Source organism: Anabrus simplex, chromosome 1 (genome assembly GCF_040414725.1).
Source record: "Anabrus simplex isolate iqAnaSimp1 chromosome 1, ASM4041472v1, whole genome shotgun sequence".
Lineage (NCBI taxonomy): Eukaryota > Metazoa > Arthropoda > Insecta > Orthoptera > Tettigoniidae > Anabrus > Anabrus simplex.
Genome location: NC_090265.1, coordinates 1497377936 through 1497399816, shown reverse-complemented (window position 1 = coordinate 1497399816; position 21881 = coordinate 1497377936). Strand labels below are relative to the sequence as shown.

Below are 21881 nucleotides of genomic sequence, written 5' to 3'. Positions count from 1 at the left end.
CACTTTTCGAGAAAGAGGTTTCGACGAACAAGAAGACCTGGAAACTTTGTCTGTATGGTACTTCCCTACATTACTAAGTAGAGGTTTCACGAATTTGGCCAGCACAGTTTCTGACACAAGTTCCTGGTGCTTATTGTTACTAAAACACTTTAAAATCTGACATTGGCACAAAGAAGGTAGAACATAGTTTTTTATAGTCTGGAGCAGAGTTGCAGAGTTCTTGCAGTACGATAGAGCCACCTCAACAAATTTCTGTAGCCCCATAATTAGGCCAATAAATCGTTCCTGGGGATAGCGCAGGCCTCCTCTATCTGACTGATTAAGTTCATCAATGGGGATGCATTAAATGAGGTGGAAACGTTATTCAAGCACGTGCTGCATTCTGTTTTTTCTTCGATTACACGCACTAAATAACCACACACTAATGCCTGGTAAGCAGTTTCCAAAGTGACACACACTGATTCAGGGGGCTTATGAAAATCTTCCAGTAAATCAAGTACATGCTCAGGGAATAATAATAGATGGCCTATTAGGCAACTTGCATGTCTGTGAAGATAAAGGCCCTACCTAGAATGATTTCTAATGCTGAAGACGCCACACACACCCAGCCCCCGAGCCACTGGAATTAACCAATTAACGTTAAAATCCTCGATCCGGCCAGGAATCGAACCCGGGACCCTCTGAACCAAAGGCCAGTATGCTGACCATTCAGCCAACGAGTTGGACATACTCAAGGAGCAACACTGGTTCTGTTTCGTCAAGTCCGGGAGAGAATACTGAGGCAGAAAATTTTTAATTTTGCTTGTGGATAACGTTAGCACCATCGGTGGAGAGAACCTGACATTAGTTTACCTATAACTGTAAAACCGAAACAACTAAATAGGCCCTACTTGCGTAAATGATAATAGTAATAAAAAGAGCAGGGTATTGACACGATTTTATACTGCTAGCAAACGACTCATAATGGAATCTTAATCTGCTTACCCTCCAGGGTTGGCTTTTCCCTCGGACTCTGCGAGGGATCCCAGCTCTACCGCCTCAAGGGCAGTGTCCTGGAGCTTCAGACTCTGGATCGGAGGGATACAACTGGGGAGGATGACCAGTACCTCACCTGCTATGCTGAACAGGGGCCTTGCGGGTAATGGGAAGATTGGAAGAGGGAAGGAAGTGGCTGTGGCCTTAAGTTAGGTACCATCCCGGCATTTGCCTGGAGGAGAAGTGGGAAACCATGGAAAACCACTTCCAGGATGGCTGAGGTGGGAATCGAACCCACCTCTACTCAGTTGACCTCCCAAGGCTGAGTGGACCCCGTTCCAGCCCTCGTAACACTTTAAAAAAATTTGTGGCAGAGCCGGGAATCAAACCCGGGCCTCCGGGGGTGGCAACTAATCACACTAACCACTACACCACAGAGGTGGACAATGGAATTTATGACAGCATATTATTCTGTTTTGTACCTTCACATTAACAGTACAATTGTCCCCAGAAATTATATTACTTAGTATGTAATACTTCAATCCCTATATAACGCTTACCATTTTCTGCAATGATGTTTGAAGAGCTCTTGTTAGACGTCTCTGAGCTTGAATCCCGTCTCTTAATCATCGCTGAAATTAGCGGTTGTTTATAACCTGGATAATCAAGAAAAGGCCTGGGTACAGATCCTGTTTTTAATTTTCGCGTTTTGCTGGTCACTTTGAAATTGTCATTTACGAAATGTAGACTGCACACCACGGAATAATCAGAAGGAATCCATTTACTTCCCTTGCTGTTTCCTTCCCTGGATATAATACTTAACCATTTTCGACACAGTTGTGTACTTGAAGGTATTTCATGGAATGAAATATCACGGCATTCTTGTTTCCTGTTCTTTGATTTGCAGAAAGGCACGCAGCTGTACACCATTTTCATTGAAAACAAGTATCCTATTTCCCGCTATTTCATTCCGACAGGTCTGGAGCCAGTTGGTGCTGCCACCTGCTGCAGGTATTTGTAAACGGGATGTTTCATTTAGTGCCATGTTAAAATGTTGTAATGAGCAGGCAGTATAAGCAGCCATGGGATGCATATCGAGCAGGCAGTGGCTGAATAAAATGGTAGTTTAGGGGAAGGCCTAAAATTTTAATTCTCAAATATTTATATTATGTATCGATAAATACTACACAACCAAAGTTACATAGAATTAAATTTCTGACCATTTATGTCTCATACATTTTTACTGTACCAGCTATGATAACACAGATATTCATGAATTTGTATTTTGGTTGCTATGTCCATATCGATGCTGAGCCACGAGAAAATGGGTTAACAGAATTTAATGAAAATCGGTATATAGAGTCTGGGAATAAGAAATTGCAGTCTAATATGTAAACAATTTTATTCACCCTAGACGCATAAAATTTAATTTTTAAATACCTATGTAATTGGTCCTATCGAAAAGTACTACATAACAAAAGTTACAGAGAATACAATTTCCGATCTTTTGTGTCTTATTCAGTTTTACGGTACCGACTATGATAAGAGTGGTATTTCAGAGTCGGAAGAAAACTAAATTGAAGGCCTACAACAACATCGAAAGCGCATAACATTGATCAACAATATCATTACATTGACCATTTTTTGTTGTGATGTTATTTGTCTCTTATGCTGCCTCTCAACTCTGATACGAGGACGGTTTGAAAAGTTCTCGGAATCACCGCTAGATGTCAGTGCTAGAGCAACGAGGTTCCCGTGCAATAATCGCACATCCTTTGTGAGTGAACACGTGGCGCGTCAGCGCTCTAGCTGCAGGAGTGTGGTAGTGATGACTCTTTGTTGTTGTTCCCGCGTAGTGATTTGTGACAATGGAAAAAACTGAGATTCGAGCAGTGATTAAATACTTTGTAAAGAAAGGTATGAAAGCAAAGGAAATTCATGCCGACTTTCAGAACACACTGGGGGACTCTGCTCCTTCATTTTCAACTGTTGCCAAGTGGACCAGCGAGTTTAAATTTGGTCGGGAGAGCTTGGATGATGATCCGCGTAGTGGACGGCCAAAAAGTGTTACGACCCCAGAATTTATCGCAAAAGTGCATAAAATGGTCATGGAGGATCGTTGACTGAAAATGCGGGAGATTGCTGAAGCTGTAGGGATGTCAGTTTTCTGGGATGCAAAAGGCATTCTGCTGATAGATTAACTTCCTACTGGCCAAACAATTACGGGGCAATACTATGCAAACCTCATAAACCAACTACAGGAAAAGATACTCGAAACAAGGCCTGGTTTGGCAAGGAAAAAGGTCATCTTTCATCAGGACAACGCTCCGCCGCACACAAGTGTTATTGCCATGGCAAAACTTCATGAACTGGGGTATGAATTGTTGCCACATCCACCTTATTCACCTGATTTGGCCCCATCAGACTTTCATCTATTCCCCAAGCTGAAAATTTTCCTCAGTGGACGGAGATTTTCTACATGGGAAGAACTGACAGCCGAATTGGAGAGGTATTTTGCAGGCCTGGAGGAATCTCATTTTTGAGATGGGATCAAGGCATTGGAACATCGCTGGACCAAATGCATTAGTCTACAGGGAGACACGTTGAAAAATAAAAGCAGTTCCACCAAGGTAAGATACTTAACCACCTGAATGCCACGCACCGATCAGATCGGCTTTCGCTCCTCGCGTGAAAAATGCCAGAGCCGACTGAATCGGCGCGATGATTTCAACGGCTTGTGTTAACAGATGCCTCCGGGTGTTTCATTCCATTAGAAAGCTGAGGTTTCAAGCTTTCATGAGAGTGGCATAGTTTTGGCCTTGGAGATCTTTGACAGGAACGGAGGGAGTTAATAATCTGTGATATTCACAGGCTCCGAGATGTTGACAACATGGCGAGCTCTAATATAGGTAGTTTAGTTGCCGCGTGAACGACTATAAGCTAATAGCTTATTTAAGGTGCGATTGTAGCCGCACGGCGACAGCAGCCTCCATCTCCGCGCATGCGCAGTTTGAATTTGGTCTGCGACTGGCGGCGATTGCGGCTTGAGCCGCCACGCTGGTGCAGTGAGCAGTGCTGGTGGCCGCAGTCGCTGCGACAGAAGCAAGTGAATATTGCTCAACATCTCTCTGCCATTCTCCTCTGTCAACCAAGGCCCGATAAAAGCCCAGCCGTGCATGATATCTTGTTAAGATTACTGGATCATAATTTATAGGAATGAATATGCAGTGCAATATGTACTTTTAAATAACATGTAAATCCCACTCTGCATTATTATTTTTATGCGTTTCTATTGATTCCTTCATTCCCTAGATTGAGTAGTAGTATGCTAGACAGTTTTGCAACTGCATAAATTAAATTATATCGCTTCCACGAAATTACACCGATGGAATGGCATGTCTAAATATTATTATTATTATTATTATTATTATTATTATTTCGTATGGCAAAACAAGGATACATTATAAGTACATATAAATACATATTTCTTAAATAAGTATGTGATTTACAAGTCAGCATTCAAAACTTAATGTCCAGACTTTTCAGCCAGTCCACTGCTTCTGTAGAGGCACTATGTAGTTCTTTAATGGATCCATTGAATCTTTTTTTTTGGGCAATCCAATAATAACGTAATGTCTAAATATGTAAATAATTAACATATTGCTGCAATTAATGTTGTGTCACTCAATTAAGTTGTGGGTTTGTTAAACTTGAAGTTTACCGGGCGAGTTGACCGTGCTGTTAGGGGTACGCAGCTGTGGGAATCCCGCTGTCGGCAGTCCTGAAGATGGTTTTCCATTTTTACACCAGGCAAATGCTGGGGCTGTACCTTAATGTGGCCACGGCCGCTTCCTTCTAACTCCAAGTCCTTTCCTATGCCATCGTCGCCATAAGACCAGTCTGTGTCGGTGCGACATAAAGCCATTAGCAAAATAATCTTGACGTCTTTAGATTAAAATGTCCGTACCTGAGAGTGAGTGTAAGTTTCTCAGCTGGGCTGATAGGTTTATTGTACCAATTGTACGGGGTTTTCAAAATTTCACTTTTTATAAGTTCGAGAATATAACTAAACTAACACTCAGTCTGAAATACTTCCTGTACTTTGTCTCATCACGTAAAAGATGCCTGTTAATTAAAATGTTATATCATCGTTTCTTATAGTGCGATGCAAATATACTGTTGACTTTCCTTTTTTTCGGGCCGAGATACCACATTAACAATATCTCTTCTTCTTCTTCTTCTTCTTCCATTCAAATATTAAGGAAAGCCCTGCCACGAACGAAATCGCCCTTGCTCTTGTCCATTTCTGATGGACTGGACTGCACAACTGGCGGCTGGAGTCGTGTCTATAAGAAAACACCCCACGTGCCCGTCGCTTGCGGCTGGTATCGCCAACGTATATGGCGACCCCAGTCGTTGCGGCTCTAGCCGCCGTGGCGGCTTTAGTCGCATCTTGAAAAACGCACCTTTAGAGAAAAATGATATAATAGCAGATGAATTAGAATCGGAAAGTGATTTTGTTAGTGACGTGATACCAGGAACACCGCCATTATAACCAGTACCGACAGGGAAGTGCTATTCTGGCCCCAGTACATCAGGTGTTCAGGTTAGTATTCAGTTGCAGTCTGTAGGACCGACTAAAAATATGAGTGATTCAGAAAGTGACAGTAATGATGATGGAGCTATGGAAGATGCGAGTGAAAACGACAGTAATAATGAAGGCAATGTGAATGCTAATGTTCGTTACCGAGAAATTTTTCTGAACCATTCCGATAGGCCTACCACTCCCATCATTTACATGGAACACTCTGGACCTATACATGTGCCTCCACGTAATGCCCCTCCAATAGATTATTTTCAGTTCCTCTTCACTGCTTCATTGCTAAATTTGATGGTAAATGAAACAAATAGGTATACCCAAAAATACCAACATATACCTTTTCACCACAATCAAGGGTTAAAGTTTGGTGGGCTACTTCTGTATTGGAAATAAAGGCATTTCTGATTGTAATTTTTAAGGGTGTATATTGTTGAAAAATGTTCATTGTTACAGTTTTCACTAATAATCATTGTGTACTACAAAAGTGTTGTGAATTAAATTATTGTTCAATGCAAGGCACGATTGACAGTCGAACACAGATTTCAGTGAGGAACATGGTGAGAGCAGATAAAAAAAAACTTTTTGGTGAGGTGGTAGTTAATCAAATTTTTAATGTTTTGTTTAGAATTGTGTGTGTATTTTACTCATGTTCTTGGATTTGGGCAATGTCACAAACTGTATTTCCAAAATTAGACTTAAACCTAAAAATAAATTGGAGATGTTTTTCAAATTTATAAGCATTTCTTGGTAAAGTACGAAGTATATTTTATATAATACTGAGAGAATAATGCATATATTTTTCAAAATAATTTTTTTATAAATATTTTTGTGAAAGTTTGCAGAACCATTAAAAATAGCTTGGCATTCTTAGCCAGAATTTCAGAAAATGGCTTGGCACTAAGAGGGTTAATTCTAGTACAAAGAACTTTTCAAACCTCCTACATAGATGGGATTACTGCTGCATACCGAGTATAATAGCCTCACCGAATATTGCCGGGAAATAGCCGGGGAGTTAAAAAACTTTCTTCTTTAGCATGCCATTCCTCTGATTCATACATTTTCTGATAGAGCTGGTACATAAGACACTGGTTCTTCATAGTATTCCAGTTATTCGATCCCTATTCTGACGCGCTGTTTTGAATGAGCAGTGTACATACTTAACCCCTTAACTGGGTTTGAAGGCGTCAACAGCTGTCGCACGAGTATTGGGTTTGACGCCTTTAGGCGTTCTTGTACTTCTAAATGTGTTCTTACGTAGGGTTAGCTTCCTATAGGCGTCTGACTATTCTTAATCACTTCTACTACTGTAATTTAAAACAAATTCCATTCATATTAGATGTGATTATTGCTGTCCTATTCATTTTTATCCGGTCTAACGCCAGTCGGGTAGTTCACACCTAGGCGGCAGTCCAACAGCTGTCTCGTGTTGCCTCGTACGGTCTGCGCCAAATTCTTCGTAAAGAATTTATTTGTGTATATGTACATTGAAATAACTAAATTTGCGAGTTGTCGTCGTCGTTGTTGTTACCACGATACAGTTGTTCCGCGAACTCCATTGTCCATGTTCTGATAACTTTTTGTAAATTGGTCTGTATATGATTGTAAACTGTTCCGTGTGACGTGATAATGGCTTGATTAGGAAAGACGTTGAATTATCTGAGAATCTGCCGACCGGATGTAGGAATCACTCCAGAAAACGTTATGTTGTGTGCCTGTCAAACCAGAGGCGACGGGAAACTGTCTACTACTGTGAGGAATGTGACGTGGCACTTTGTGCTTGCCCTTGCTTCTGTATTTACCACACTGTGCGCAATTTCTGAATGACCTATGAACCAGAAAGTATGTAGAACCTATTGATGCATATCTGAAAACTTGAAAAATGGCATTTTAATAATGAAAGGAACACTTTTTAAATTCACTTTTGTATGAACACACTGTGTATATATGTATATATTTTCCGGTTTGCAAGAAAAACGGCAATAATATAATGCTATTGATTTTCTACTAATCACTCATAATTTAAATAAATCGAGTAAAATATATTCTTCTGTTAAGTATTTACATCTACGCCAGCCCGTGGTGTAGGGGTAGCGTGCCTGCCTTTTACCCGGAGGCCCCGGGTTCGATTCCTGGCCAGGTCAGGGATTTTTAACTGGACCTGAGGGCTGGTTCGAGGTCCACTCGGCCAACGCGATTAGAATTTAGGAGCTATCTGATGATGAGATAGCGACCCCGGTCTCGAAAGCCAAGAATAACTACAGATAGGATTAATCATGCTGACCACACGATACCTCATATTCCGCAGGCCTTCAGGCTGAACAGCGGTTGCTTGGTAGGCCAAGGCCCTTCAAGGACTTTAGTGCCGTGGGGTTTGTTTTTGTTTTTTGTATTTACATCTGCTGCACGCTTCTGTACGCATTCCAAAAGTGTGCGTTGCGCTGAATAATTACCCACTGGCTGGTTGATGTTATGAAACTATTCCCCAGTTAAGGGGTTAAGGCAGAAGCTGACTTGGTAATATGGCTTGCTCTAGAATAACATTTTAGGCCTATTCCAAATTATAGCACCACAGTTCACTAAATAACTCAAAATTCAACCATGAAAAGAACCGTTTAAGAAAAACTTCTTCCTCTTCACTTTTATTAAATTCTACATTCATTTTAGGCCTATTCCAAATTATCAGGGGTTTCTCCTCTGGCTTGGAGGGAAAAATTGCCTCCAAGCCAGATAGATTTTTCCGCCGCCAGTGTAATGAATTTATATTTTCCGACTCATCGGGTACTCCTAGGAAACAGATTAGTAAAAGGGCATAGTTTGTGCCCTGGGAGTCTCCACTATTCGAACCTCTTCCCGCCGCAAAAAGACGAAGAGTGTTCACGAATCACGGCTGTCTGCGGCTTGGTCATCCCAGCTCTGCAAATTTGGACTGTTAGATCGGCAGTGTAGTCCTGTTCGTTAAAAGTGAGAAACTTTGCGGTGTTCCATTTGATCGAGTATTTCATGTGAAAGCATTGCTTTGTATCGTGCCATTCCTATGGATGTCATAGTAATGTGTATTCATTTCAGTTCGTAAAACCACTGAGACAGTCTTTCTGAGGATGTAAAAAGCCAGGTGGGGAGTGAGTGTCTACCATTATAATGAAAATTCTCCAACCTGATTGTGACTGATGGTATGCAAGTGGGTCTACCATTACAGTGAAAATTCCCTAACTCAGTCATATGAGAAAAGGTGTTTGCTGACTTCCCTGTCGCGTTTCTAGGGTAACGTTAAGAGCTATGCAATTTAATACAATCTTGCTCACGTGTACACTAGAATTTCGTATGCAATGCAGAATTCCGTAGCGAAGCATGGGTACATCAGTAGTTGTTGGATAAATGGAACGTGAACAACATAACACTAGGATCACTATAATGTTCTGAAATACGGTGGTTCACAACACAACAGTATACAGTACTTTAGGACGACGAGATGATGAAGACAGCACAAAATACCCAGTCCTCGAGACAAAGGAATTAACCATTTAAGATTAAAATTCCCGATCTGGCCGGGAATCTGAACCGAAGGCCACCCTAAGCATTCAGCCTAGGAGTCAGATAATAAAATCAATGGTTTTGTCTTTAGCACACTGTATGAGTTTTGAAAATAAACACGTAATCTTTCCACTTGTTCTTGGTAAATGACTGTGTGCAGAAAACTTACTGTATATCTGAGAAGCCAGATCAGCCGTGGCTTTGTTTATTGCAGTTTCCTGATGGTTATGTTCAGCAAATAAGGCCATTGGGCTTTGAACAACATTCTAGCCATTAATAGATAGCAGGATGCAGTAACTCGTTCCATTGTCTTTTCTTCATAGTTTAAAAGTATCCATGAGTAAACAATGATGTACAAAATTGTTCACGTATACAGTGTATATATAACATTTCTGTATAACTTTACCAGTTATTGTAATTAAACACATCCAGTTCATGTCACAAAGGAATGGAGTATTTAGTAGCGCCTGTTTAATATTGCCTTGAGTGCTCTACAGCTCCAGGAAATGATTGTTGTGTGTGAGAGAGCGTGTGGCAGATGTCCTGGCGTGCCACGCTGCCTCTGGCTGCTTCCCTGCTTTTCATTCCTGTCAATGTGGTGCTCAAATGATTAAACATTAATACCCAAAAACAGGTGCTTAATATACGATTGGAGATCTAATTTTGATATTGCCAAATACAGCATTTCCACTGAAGTTGTTGTATCACTTGTCAATCAGTTTGGACACACACAAGTGAAAGGGTTTGGGTTTCCTTGCGAGATGGAATAACATGCATACAAGCTGGTACTTCTTTATTGAGTTTATCTACTCTACTATTTTCTCAGTTGTGTGTGTGTGTGTGTGTGTGTGTGTGTGTGTGTGTGTGTGTGTGTGTGTGTGTGTGTGTGTGTGTGTGTGTGTGTGTGTGTGTGTGTGTGTGTGTGTGTGTGTGTGTGTGTGTGTGTGTGTGTGTGTGTGTGTGTGTGTGTGTGTGTGTGTGTGTGTGGTTATTATCTAATCAACTAATATTTTTTCATTATTTTAGGGCTGCAAACGATTCGGCTAGTAGCAGAAACTCCTCAACATCATCGTCATCTTCATCATCTGGTTCATCTAGCACTTCTGGCGGCAGTAGCAGTAGCAGCAGTCGCACTTCACATCCATGCACCGATTTCAATATGGATTTGGAATATGAATAGCCCCTCCCTTGCTAAACTTAAGAATACTTTCCATGTATAAACTACACATACACTTTCATAGCCAAATAAAGTACTCTTACTCAGTTTTAGTGTTGATGGTAAAAGGCATAACAAATTGAAACATGAAATGTGCTCAAATTAAGAGGAAACAATTTTTGTTTGAAAATGCTGTAGAATTGTATCTAACAATGAGTTTATGCCTTCTTTATACAGAAATTCGATCATTAAACTGAGTCACTTTCATCTCTTGTTCAAAATGCCTTCTCATTTTAGAGTGGGTAGGGTGTTGCTCATTCTCATTGAGTTCCTGGTGGTCTGCATCTTCATAAATTTTTATTCATACTTAAATATTCTTGTGAACTAATGTTCTTTAGTCCACTTGCATACTTCAGTGTATACATACATACTGCTTATGATTTGCTTTTGATAGGATACTACTGGTAGAACAAAAAAAATCAAGCCTAAGAATAAGTTATTTATGAAGGTTGTTTCATTATTCCATTTTTTTAAACCTTGCTTTCCATAACCCATCATATTGTACACTCCTCATTCTTGATAGATTGGAGAATATGTAAGGCACCAAAACAATATGAAAAAGGAAAATTCCAGGTATGGGAAGTTTGTACTTTTATGATCTTGTGTAGAATGAATAATTACTGGATACAGGCACATTTTGAAATTAAAAAAAAAAAAAAAAAGTCTTTGAAATGTTTCTGTATTCTGAAGTGATTCTCTATAGTATATTAAATACTGAGTATATAGCAGAACAGTTGAGATCAGGGCATGTGTGGATGTCACCTGTATATGTATAACTGTATGAATCGTGAATGTATGGACATGAGTAAGTGAATATTTGCATACCTGCCTTCTTATGACACAATAGTCCTGATGTTTCTTGGCTTGTAGATAATATGTGAATTCCATTATATGACTGTTTGACAATCTGTTAGAAAGCACGTGGTTCTCTGATGCGTAGGGAGGATTGTAAAACATTTCATTTTTCCTTCAGTGACCTGGTGGTTTCCAGTTAATAGCCCAAGTAAAGGTTATTGATGAACGTGCACATGTGGAAGACTGGTTATTCATAAAGCTTAGTTTAGTATGAAGTGATTTTGAATGAGTGCAGTGCAAATCAGAATATTTGATTAAAGACTCTGTAAGTGAAATTTTACAGCAAATGCAACACACACACACATAATAGATTTATTCTAATTTTAATCATGATCATTCAGCATATAATTCCTTTCTGAATTGTAATAAGTTAACTACATTCTGCAGTTGATTTTAGGCTATTGCTCTTTTTCATTTTATAAAACAATATATTAATTGAAGCCAGTTCTACAGGTTTTTATTTGGAGCGATCTGGATGTTAATCCAAGATTTTTTAAATATAGTTTTCAAGATAGTGTAATAAAGGCTATTTATATATTGTACATAATAATAACACCCTTTCCTTCAGCAGGAATCAAAATTATACAACACTGAAATGTTCTGTAAAAATTCTGTTTATATTAATGCTGTTTCAAAGATGCTTTGCTGTAATTGTAATGGTAAAAAGTAACAATAAAAAAACTGAAAGATTAATTTCTTGTAGTAGTAAGTTACATATAGGTTGCCATCCTCAAGTAACAGAATTCTTGATTAAGGGTGTATAAACAAATGAATGATATCCAAGGCAGCTTAGTTCAAATAAACTTCTAAACATCCAGCTTTTTAACAGGATATTTTGTGTAACGGGATTGGTAATATGGACGGGAAGGAAAATCTGAGATATCTTGAAAGTATGTCCTTGTCTGTTATGAAGCTATGACATACTGTCAAGATACTGTTAGCAGTACTGTGATTATAAGTGGGTCAAGGTGTTGACAATAGGTTGTCTCATTCTCAGCGATACAGTACAAACCATATCTCATATTACGCTGCAATAGGTTAAATATGCCATTAGTTTGTACTAGTTGATGAGCATAGTAAGGCAGTGGTAGGAGGATACTTTTACTGTAGTTGTCTTTTCCACTCGCAGGGTGGACTATACACCATGGGACAATGCATATTCTATATTTATAAAGAACTGGAGAAAAACATTAATATGGAGGTGCAACATTATCTGGCAGAGAAATATCTCCTATGAACATCAAACCCTCTTGACTACTTGATTGCAATGAAAACCAATGTTCAGCCTTCGTGGTTCTGGTTTGTGTGTCCTGGCTACATCGGTCACAAGCACACGACATGGCAAGATTGTGATGGAATCGTGTTTTTAAAAACAAATTTAATACAAATCACTACTTCTTTGCTGGAGTTTCTGTACTTTATGTGCAGCTCACCTCCACCGGGATTTGCCTGAAAAGAGCTGCACCACCTCGGGATGAGGACACGAGTTTACTTTTTAATTAAGCACTTACCATTGACACGTCTAATCCCGAGACTGTAGACTTTTCTTTCTGCCACTATAACTTTTGGTACCCCTTCTTTCAGTAAGGCAGAATCGGTAGGTCTTCAGGTCACCTTTGACATTCCTCTGTTCAGTTTCTCCATATCTAAGGAACAATGTATAAGGTAGGATTCATAACCATAACAGTGAAACTACTGCTCTTGAAGCTTCTTGTTGATAGGAGTGACCTTAAACATTCATCACAGGTGTTCATTCCAGAGTGTATCCTTCAAAGTAATGCCAGCAAACCATTGGAACATTTGCAACTCCTCATGTGCAGTTGTTGATCATGCTTTTCCTGGCCCAACATTCAGAGCCACACAGAAGAGTTGGGTGGATGAGATTTATACAGCCTGCCCTTTGATTTACCAGCATCTGCCTATCACATGATTCCATTTAGCACATGTTATTTCATCCAACTGATGTAAATGTGGGGTTTAACGTCTGCATCTGACGTAGCATCAGTAGTGACTAAGGATCCTAGATCATTTCTCTATCACCATTAGTGGTTTGTTATAAAAAAATAAAAAATGGTATAATATGGTCTAATTTATTTGGAGACCATACGCTACATGTACTTATCTTCGTTTGACTGGTTCTCAAACTATTTGATTCTAGTGCTGTTCACCATCTCTCTAAGACTGCCCTTGATTCTTGCTGATTAAGACTGTCATCTGCATACAGCATGGTCAGAGGCAAGGCTGACATGAAATTCTCGGTCAAGTAATTGATGACTACTCAGCAGTTGGCATGCCCTACTTTGCCTATCTTTGATGCATGCCTAATTCAACGTGGAAGCTTTCCAAGGTTTTAGATCCACTTTGGACTCTCGTTAGGCAGGGAATGAATGATCCTTACATACATCGCTGGGTCTTTCTGCTCTCGAATGGCCCAAACTGTATTCCTAAGGACACGGCCGTAGGCTTTCTGCAGATCTATAAAAACCCTGTAAAGATCTTTCCATCATGGCATTTTTACTAGTATTCTGAATTGTATTGTTGGTTGAAAGCCCCGTGCATGAATCCAAATTGATGGGTATTAAGTAAACAGTGTCTAATTACTTCCGTTATATTTAATTTTCTTAGTCTTAAGTTCCGAATAGAATCATGTCAGGGTACCATAATGTGGCATTAAAGTTAGCATTGTTCAGAGTACATAAACTCTTTAACACCTCGACCTTTTAAACAAAAGATTAGGGATAAATATTTCTTTCCAAATTAAACACTGAAAACGTACAATTCAAGCTTAATAAGGAAGAACTATGCAAGTGGCAAGAATGCAAAAGGCAGTCCTAGTACATTACAACAATACTAAAAAGTAGTATTAGTAGTCTCTTGGTCAGGTCAGGCTAACATGTGTTCTGGAGGATACTTAAGCTAGAAAATTTTTTTCTCCTCTAACAAAAACATGGAAATAATTTTAGCTCCCTACTTTGCAGCATCTTTTGCATCCTTGCTCAGCCGTGTCAGTTGTGAACTATTCGTAATTAACTTGGTACAAAATAAAATTAGGTCTGCATCATTTTTGTAACTGCTTCTCCAGATGATTTCTGAGAAGTGGAAAGAGATCTTCCATAGTCAATGAGCTCTTTGAATGTATGAAACTTGCTTTTCTCAAGTCTTTGTGAAACATTAGACTCTTCTTCAGAGATCTGATTGGAATCAGTGTGACTTTTCATAGTTTTTACTTCTCTGGTGGTTAAAATGTCCAAATTCGTGGAATTTTTCATTTGTGCAGAACTATCTTTTTCTGCATCACTATTATGTACTGTAGGAGGTGGAAGAGTCTCAGAATTTCTACAGCTGAACTGCTGAAGTTTCAAATAAGTTTTTGAAGACAGTTTCGTGACTGGTGATTTACTATTACTGCTGTCTCTTGGGTCTTCAGCTACTACAAAGTCTTTCTTGTTTGATTCATTGCAAATGATTTTACTTTGGCTTTTCTTTACAAAAGTGAACTTTTTTTTAAGATCATCCATGTTTGTTTTATTACTTTGCCAGTCTTCTGTGGCAGTCACTGAGGATGACAATGTTGGTCCTTTCTCACGTTCATTAATATCACCACATGAACCTAAATTACTATGATGGTTTTGTGAAATCAGAGTTGTATTTCCCTCATTTTTTGCACTCTGAATTTTCTCAGAATATTTTTGTGATCTCTGTTTCTTGCTGTCATCAGTCTTGGAATCACTTACGATGATCTTCCTTTTCCTTCTCTTCATTTTTTCTAGAGACATTTTACTTTGATATTCAGCTGCTTTGCATGCATTTCTATCTTTGCTTTGACGAATATTTTCTAAAACTGCCGTTAATTTCTGTGACACAGCCAAGGATTTTGAAGATGGGAAGGCACATTTCCGAGAAGTTATGTTGTTCATTGAAGCGTACTTCCCTTTTAAGCTTTCTAAATAGCCAGATTTAAGCCTTGATGGATCTTTGATCAGTTCAGTATCTTCAGAATCTGAGTTACTTTCAGCATCACTCGCCTCTTCTCCAGAGCTGCTAGCATTGTTGTTGAAGACAGTTGGTGCAGTTTCTATTTTATTAGGTTTACTCAAGTGCAGTAATTCCTCTTGTAAAATTTGTTGAAGTCCCAATTTTTGCAAGATTAGGTCCACTGGAAAAGAAAAAGAACTATTAGAACATTTGAGCAAAACAATGGGAATTTGCAGATAAATCTCACTTGTTTCTACTGCAGAGTATGGGATGAAATATATTTTTCTCTGTCATAATTGCACTGAAACGCAATATACTAGAACTTTAATCAAGTATCCATTTACCTTGACTCATCAAAATTCATATTGAATCAAGTTAATCAACAGTGCATTAGTCATCCTTCAGTTGATTCTATTTTATAATATTTGTCTTCGCTAAGTTAACTCTTCAGCTCAAGGAAGAAGTTAAAGATTAAAGAACAAGTATACTAAGGATGGTCAGTTGACAAATAAGAATGCTTCACTTCAGAAACTGGCTGCTTGGACTCTTACAATCTTTCCTTTCTAACATATTTGATAATTTTCCAAATAAAGCATATATGTAAAAATGCAAAACATTTTGAAAGTAATACAATATAACCCCTATTTTGTGTGACCTTGGTTTAGTGTAAAGCTACATTACATGTAACAAGCTTTAACAGCTTCATTTTAGATAAAAACCCATAATGACTATAAAATCAAGTAGCGAATATTTAAGAATAACTTAAATATTAAAGATTGCCAAAGACATAACTTTTTTGAAACAATGTCTAACTCACAATCTCGTCCCCACTTTTTTGAGACATAGGAAGATGAAATTCAAAAAACCAGAGAGAATTCTCAAAACTCAAAAGAAAACCAATGAAATTTGGATTAAAAGTGAAATGAAATTTTTCTACAAGAAAAAAGCTTTATTAAACTCAAAACTTTGAGGCACACCTCAAAGCCCCATTGTCATTGGACCCGACTGAATGGGACTCTTACCAAAAACACTTGAACATTAAACTTAACCATATTTTAAATTTAAAACAATATTTAGCTTAAGAAATTAAGAGCACTATTTAAACAACGTGAAGTCTCTCCTAATATTTCTTCTAAACCAAGGAAGAACACAAAAACAGAAACCCATTTCCATCCACTCATTAAGAATTTATCTGACATTCCCTACAATATAACAGAAGAAACTATCCTTAGTAACGGATACTAATATAATTGCCCCATTCCAATAAATTAAAAGACAAGATAGATACAGTTGCAGAAACAGAACAATCAATACAAGAATTACCCCTAGACCAACAAGAAGTAACATGGTTTGAAATTAGAAAGAAACTAAAGGATGTCTTAGTCAACTCTGATAGAAAAAATGAACCTAAACATACTAATAATAGACAATTAAAATAACTTAAACGAAATATTCAATATAATAATCTTATAGTTACAAAGGCTGATAAAAATAATGTTTACAGTCATTATGGACAAAATTCAGTATGTTGATAAAACAGAGCAATTCTTCTCAGAAAGCAATATTTCAATAGTTAAGAAAGATCCCTCTAATGGACTCTATAACGAAGTTGAAACAAATTTTGGAAAAAAAAACAAAAATATCTGTAATGAAGGAACAGGAAACTAAAAAGCTGTTCAATATGAACCCACGGCTTCCTGCTGCTAGAGCAATGCCAAAAATACATAAACCAGGGATACCCATCAGACCTATCATAAATTACAAGACTAGCCCAACTTACAAAGTGTCACAATATTAATTATAAATTTTATTGTGCACAATGTGCAAAATTTGCATATTACATCAAGTAAATTACAATTCACTCAAGGAGAACTTTGTTCAGAGCAAAATTGATTCAGAGAGACTGTTTTCTTCTTGCACTTCATTATGTGATATGTATCACAGTGTTCATTGCACAATACACATACACACTCCTGGCTGGCCCGGTGGTAAGATTCCTTGGCACAGATACGGTGATGAAAGCCATGTATTGCAAAGCATGTCACCAAATGTCTCAACTCATATTCCTCTTTCATCCAATCCTTATTTATCAGGGCATCTTACTGTAAAAGCTTTCCTCAATCGAGTCCTTTTTCTCTCGTAGTTCTCATAACAGCTCCTCGTATGCCGGAGTTTGCTGTAGATGCATTTGTAGTCTTAAATCCTCTATCAAGAAGTTTTCCCGTGCTAAAACATATACGTACTGGGATCGGGTGAATTTAGATACCCCTAGAACCCTCTTAAGGTATCTCGGTTTCATGCTTTCCAGTTCTCATAGCTGTTTACATGATAGATACTCCCATATTACTTCTAATCCGTATGTGAGCGTTGGTAGCACTTTGACTTGGAAAAGTTTCATGGCCGTCTCCAGTGACGCTCTTTGCAGATGTTTGATTTCACTTATGCTTCTAAGTGCAGCAGCTAATCTCTTCTTTATGTGTACTGAGAAGGTCATCCCGGAGACTTGTAGTGTGATCCCTAGATATGTGAACTGGTTTTTCGGTGTTAATGTATAATGTAAGTCCCCCACATACAATGTAGTCCCCTTTCGATAAGCGTCCTCCTCTCCTGAATACCATTAATTCTGTCTTCTTTAGGTTCATCCTTAGCTCGTTGTCATCCGCTCATTGTGTGACAAGCTCCATTCCATTTTGCAAATCTTTTATGTTATCAGCGGCTAGTGCTATATCATCCACATATATGTATATGCTTACATTTTGTGCTCCCTCTTTGATTTTTGTAGGGATATCCTGGGTCAGCGCATTGAACAATAAAGGGCTCAAGGGGTCCCCCTGTAGCACTCCAATGGTCTGATTGGGATACCCCGTCACTGATTTGCACTTGGTTTTCCGCTAGTATGTTAGCTATAAAATTCGCCATATCTGATCGTCCGACGAGGCTTTCCAGTATCTCGATTAATTTCCTTCTATTGACAGTGTCAAAGGCTTTGGTGTAATCAATGAAGATTACATACTTCTTCCCGTGGGCTTGTGTTCTTTCTTGTATGTCCTTTAGCAGACAGCTCGCCGCTATCAGGGTGGATCTCGCTTGCCGGAATCCAAATTGTTCATCAGGTAACGGTGGTTCCATCAGGTTACTTATTTTTTCTGCTAATAGTTTGGTGAGTATTTTAAATGCCACCGACTCCAGGGCTATCCCTCTTTAAGTTTCTGGTTTGCTTGTGTTCCCTTGTCCTTTATATAGCATTTTTATGACTGCCTTCCGCCATGCATTAGGTATGTTACCAGATTCCACACACTTGTTCATTAGCATTGTTCACACTGGTTCTAGGTAGGGTAATGTCGCTTTAAGATGTTCTGCACAAAGTCCGTCTATTCCCGGTGCCTTGTTTACCTTGCTTGTTGAGATGGCCTTTCTCACTTCCTCACTTGTGGAGATTGTAGTTCTTTTTATCACTTTCCTCTCCTCTAACTTCGGTCTAATTTCCTTAGGGGCTAACACACCTCTCATACGATTCTCCCAGGTCTCCATGGGTATGTCTGCTGGAAATTGCAGCTGCCGTGGTCTGAGTGCCTTATAAGGGTTCTTTTCACCTTCCTTTGCCCTAAATTCTCGCTTTTTCAGCTTTAATAGTGCCTTGAATTTCTTCCTCGCTGTCTGGTAGCATTCCAGGTCTCTTTTGTCTTCCGTTCTCCTAGCTATGTGCAGTTTTTCTAGTGTAATTCGCCTTTCAATGTAACACTCCTTGTTGAACCATTTTTGCGCTTTCCTGGTGTCCTCCCTTTCTGCATTTCCTTCTTCGATGAATTCCGTTATTCCTTTTATGGCCTCATCCAGATTTCCCTCGCTGACATCTTGTAGTATGTGTGGTATCTTACCAGTGTTTTCCTGGAGCATATGTGGGTCCAACCTTCTTTGTATCCTTTGTGTTTTTATTTGTTTATTCATGTGTGTGTTTGTCTTGAGTGTCGTTCTTACTGGCATATGTTTCCTGATTAACGCTGCCTCATTTCTTATTAGGATGTTATGTTCCAATGCATCGAAACCTCTAATGAGTGTGAGGTCTATGGCGCTTCCTCTGTTGTGGCATATGTATGCGAGTGCCTCTTTGTCGTTCACTAATGAGAGCCCTTCCCCTAGCAGATAGTCCAGTACTATTTCCGCTTTGTTATTTGCTTTATTTGTTGGGCAGTTCAGGTCGCCTGCAATAATCACTCTTTCATTCGCCTGTATAGTGTCTAATGCTCTCTGTATACCGTCTACTATGTCTATTGCGCTGTGCTCTGCTCTGTAGTATACGCCTACTAATGTTCCTATTTTTGTTTTAATCACCAATTGATTCTACTTGAGAATTGTTTCAAAGGGGGTAAATTTTGAGTTGATTAGGCATGTTATACCACCTGACTGCCTTCCTCTATCGCCTTTCCTCGCAAATGCGTGAATGTTATAGAATCCTTTCACTTCACACTTTGATTCCGCGGTAATGAATGTCTCTGTCAGTATACAGATGTCGAACTCACTGAAAATGTCTCTCGGCATCTGTCTTAATATGCCTTCTAGCCCTTCTACGTTCCAGTTGAGAACTTTCACTTGATCCGGTTCAATCTTATGATCTATTGCTGTACCTCCAGAGATCTCAAAAGGGCCGGCATATGACGTCCTTTGGTCAAAATGCCCTCTCATATACCTTGTTATGTTCTTTCATTGGGATGCCTATTTTGATCGCTCTCCTGGTATTGGTGTCACTAACCATTCGATAGTTTATTGTTCCAGACACCCCATTTTCCTTTAGGTATTCTTCTATGTCTTCTTCCGTGGTTTCCGGGGTCAGATTTCCCAGATATAGCCACGTGTCTCCCTGTACTGCCTTCAACTTGCTTTCCCCTTGTCTTGTGCCCCTTATTCTTTCTCTTGCTTCCTTTTCTCCTTCCGCCTCTGATACTCGTCTGCTCCTGGGTGCCTTTCTTCCTCTCATCACTATCTCCCACTGTCCTTCTTCCCTCCTTGGATTCCGTCGTTCCTCTTGGGTATTTTTGCTTTGTCTTGCGTTCTTCTTCCCTTATTTCGTATTCTCTCTCCTCTGTGATGGGGTTTATTGCTTCCGGTGTGTTTGCATCCGTTTGTTGTGATGTCATTGATCTTCCGGTCTCATTCCTTATTTCCTCTTTTATTAACGTTTTAATGCTGTTTGTGATATCCTCTATTATGGTTTGTAGTTGCCGGTTGATTTTTTCCATAATTTTTTCTTCCAACTCCTCGTCTTTAAGTACTTTGTCGCCCTTGCTTACTTGACCCACTTGCATCTCCAACCTGTCACTATTGTCTCTGGTTTCTGCCGTTGACTTGCTGCCACTGCTCCCTCTATTCTGTGCTGTATTTGTGGTAGCAGGTGCGTTCCGACTACTGAGATCTGGTTCAAGCGGGTTGTCGCTTGATTTCTTGTGGCTATCTTCTCCGTATTGTATTTCCCCGTTAGATGTCGGGTTTGTATTATTTGTGCTTGTGGTTTTGTGCGCTGAGTCTGTAGATGTCACTATCTGTCCTTCTTGTCTGGTGATTGCCTTTCTGCCGTCCTCTCTGTATTGGGTCTCCCCGCTAGGTGTCGGATTTAGGTTGCTACTACTTGCAGTTTCCCGTATTGGTCCAACAGATGTTGTTAGTTGTCTCTTCGGTCGTCTGTCTTCTTCATACTGATTTTCCCCATTAGGTGTTAGGTTCGGGTTGCTGCCGCTTGCGGTGTCTCGAGTCGGGTTGGTAAGTTTTTCTAACTGTTCCTCTGATCGACTGTCTGCTCCGTATTGGCTTTTCCTGCTAGGTGTCAGGATCATGCTGCTACTCCTTGCAGTTTCATGCGTTGAGCCTACAGATGATTGGGTGTTAGGTGTCAGGCTCATGCGTTGAATCAAAAGTAGTTTCATGCGTTGAATCAAAAGAGGTCGCGTTAGTTGTCCTGATTGGGTGCTAGGTGTCAGGATCATGCTACTACTTCTTGTAGTTTCATGCGTTGAGCCGACAGATGCCACTAGTTGTCCCTCTGACTGGCTGTCTGTTCCCCCTTCTATCTGATAGGTTTGTTTTTCCTTAACCTCATTTTGTGGCATTTCCTTACACTTGTACTTATTGCCTATAGCACATTTCATTGCTATAAAACATACCCTGATAACACTCACCGCTTGATGTACGTTTTCCCTTTACGTCTTTGCGTAGGTAGCCTTTTGCTTCTGCTATGTTCACTAAACTTCTTAGAGCACATTTGATTCGCGCTTCCATATTGTCCGCCGTCTTGGACTCTTGGTCACAATATGTTCACAAATTATTTTGAACACATTTCAAATTTGACAACGATAAATCTGTAAAGAACTCTGTCGAATTTTGTAACGCTACTAAAAATTTAAATTCCAATCACACAATACACTCATTTGATATTAAAAATATGTATCCTAGTATTCCGATAAAAGAAACCATTAACATTATTACAATCCATCTTCATAGTAAGCGTGTTTCTGGACGACCGGATGTGTGGCCTGGCCTCGAGTGCAAGGAACTATGGGAGCATTGGCGCTGGTAGTGAGGGAAGAAATTTATCCTTTCCTCTAGCTGACACAGTCGAGTTCAGGCAGTGGATGTAGCCTAGGAAGCTGACTGAAATAGTGTGGTAAGCTTGTCCTGTGTTAATCTCCCCGCTCCAGGCGTGAAATGTTCCCGGGTCGGGATGGTCATCGGTGTACA

The 21881-nt window shown here is 39.4% G+C and overlaps 2 protein-coding genes across 3 annotated transcripts in view; one reads left to right on the top strand and one right to left on the bottom strand.

The window, feature by feature from the left end:
- Iru (E3 ubiquitin-protein ligase Iruka) overlaps positions 1-10529 on the top strand; it is a 371072-nt gene extending 360543 nt beyond the window's left edge. For both annotated transcript variants that reach the window (XM_067137986.1, XM_067137985.1), the window contains exon 8: positions 10133-10529. In XM_067137986.1, the coding sequence (XP_066994087.1) occupies positions 10133-10286 (154 nt within the window). In that variant the 3' untranslated portion in view covers positions 10287-10529. The remainder of the gene's footprint in view (positions 1-10132) is intronic.
- A 1466-nt stretch (positions 10530-11995) lies between these two features.
- LOC136858442 (uncharacterized) overlaps positions 11996-21881 on the bottom strand; it is a 257510-nt gene continuing 247624 nt past the window's right edge. The window contains exon 13 of the mRNA XM_067137987.2: positions 11996-15333. Within this exon, the coding sequence (XP_066994088.2) occupies positions 14225-15333 (1109 nt within the window). The 3' untranslated portion in view covers positions 11996-14224. The remainder of the gene's footprint in view (positions 15334-21881) is intronic.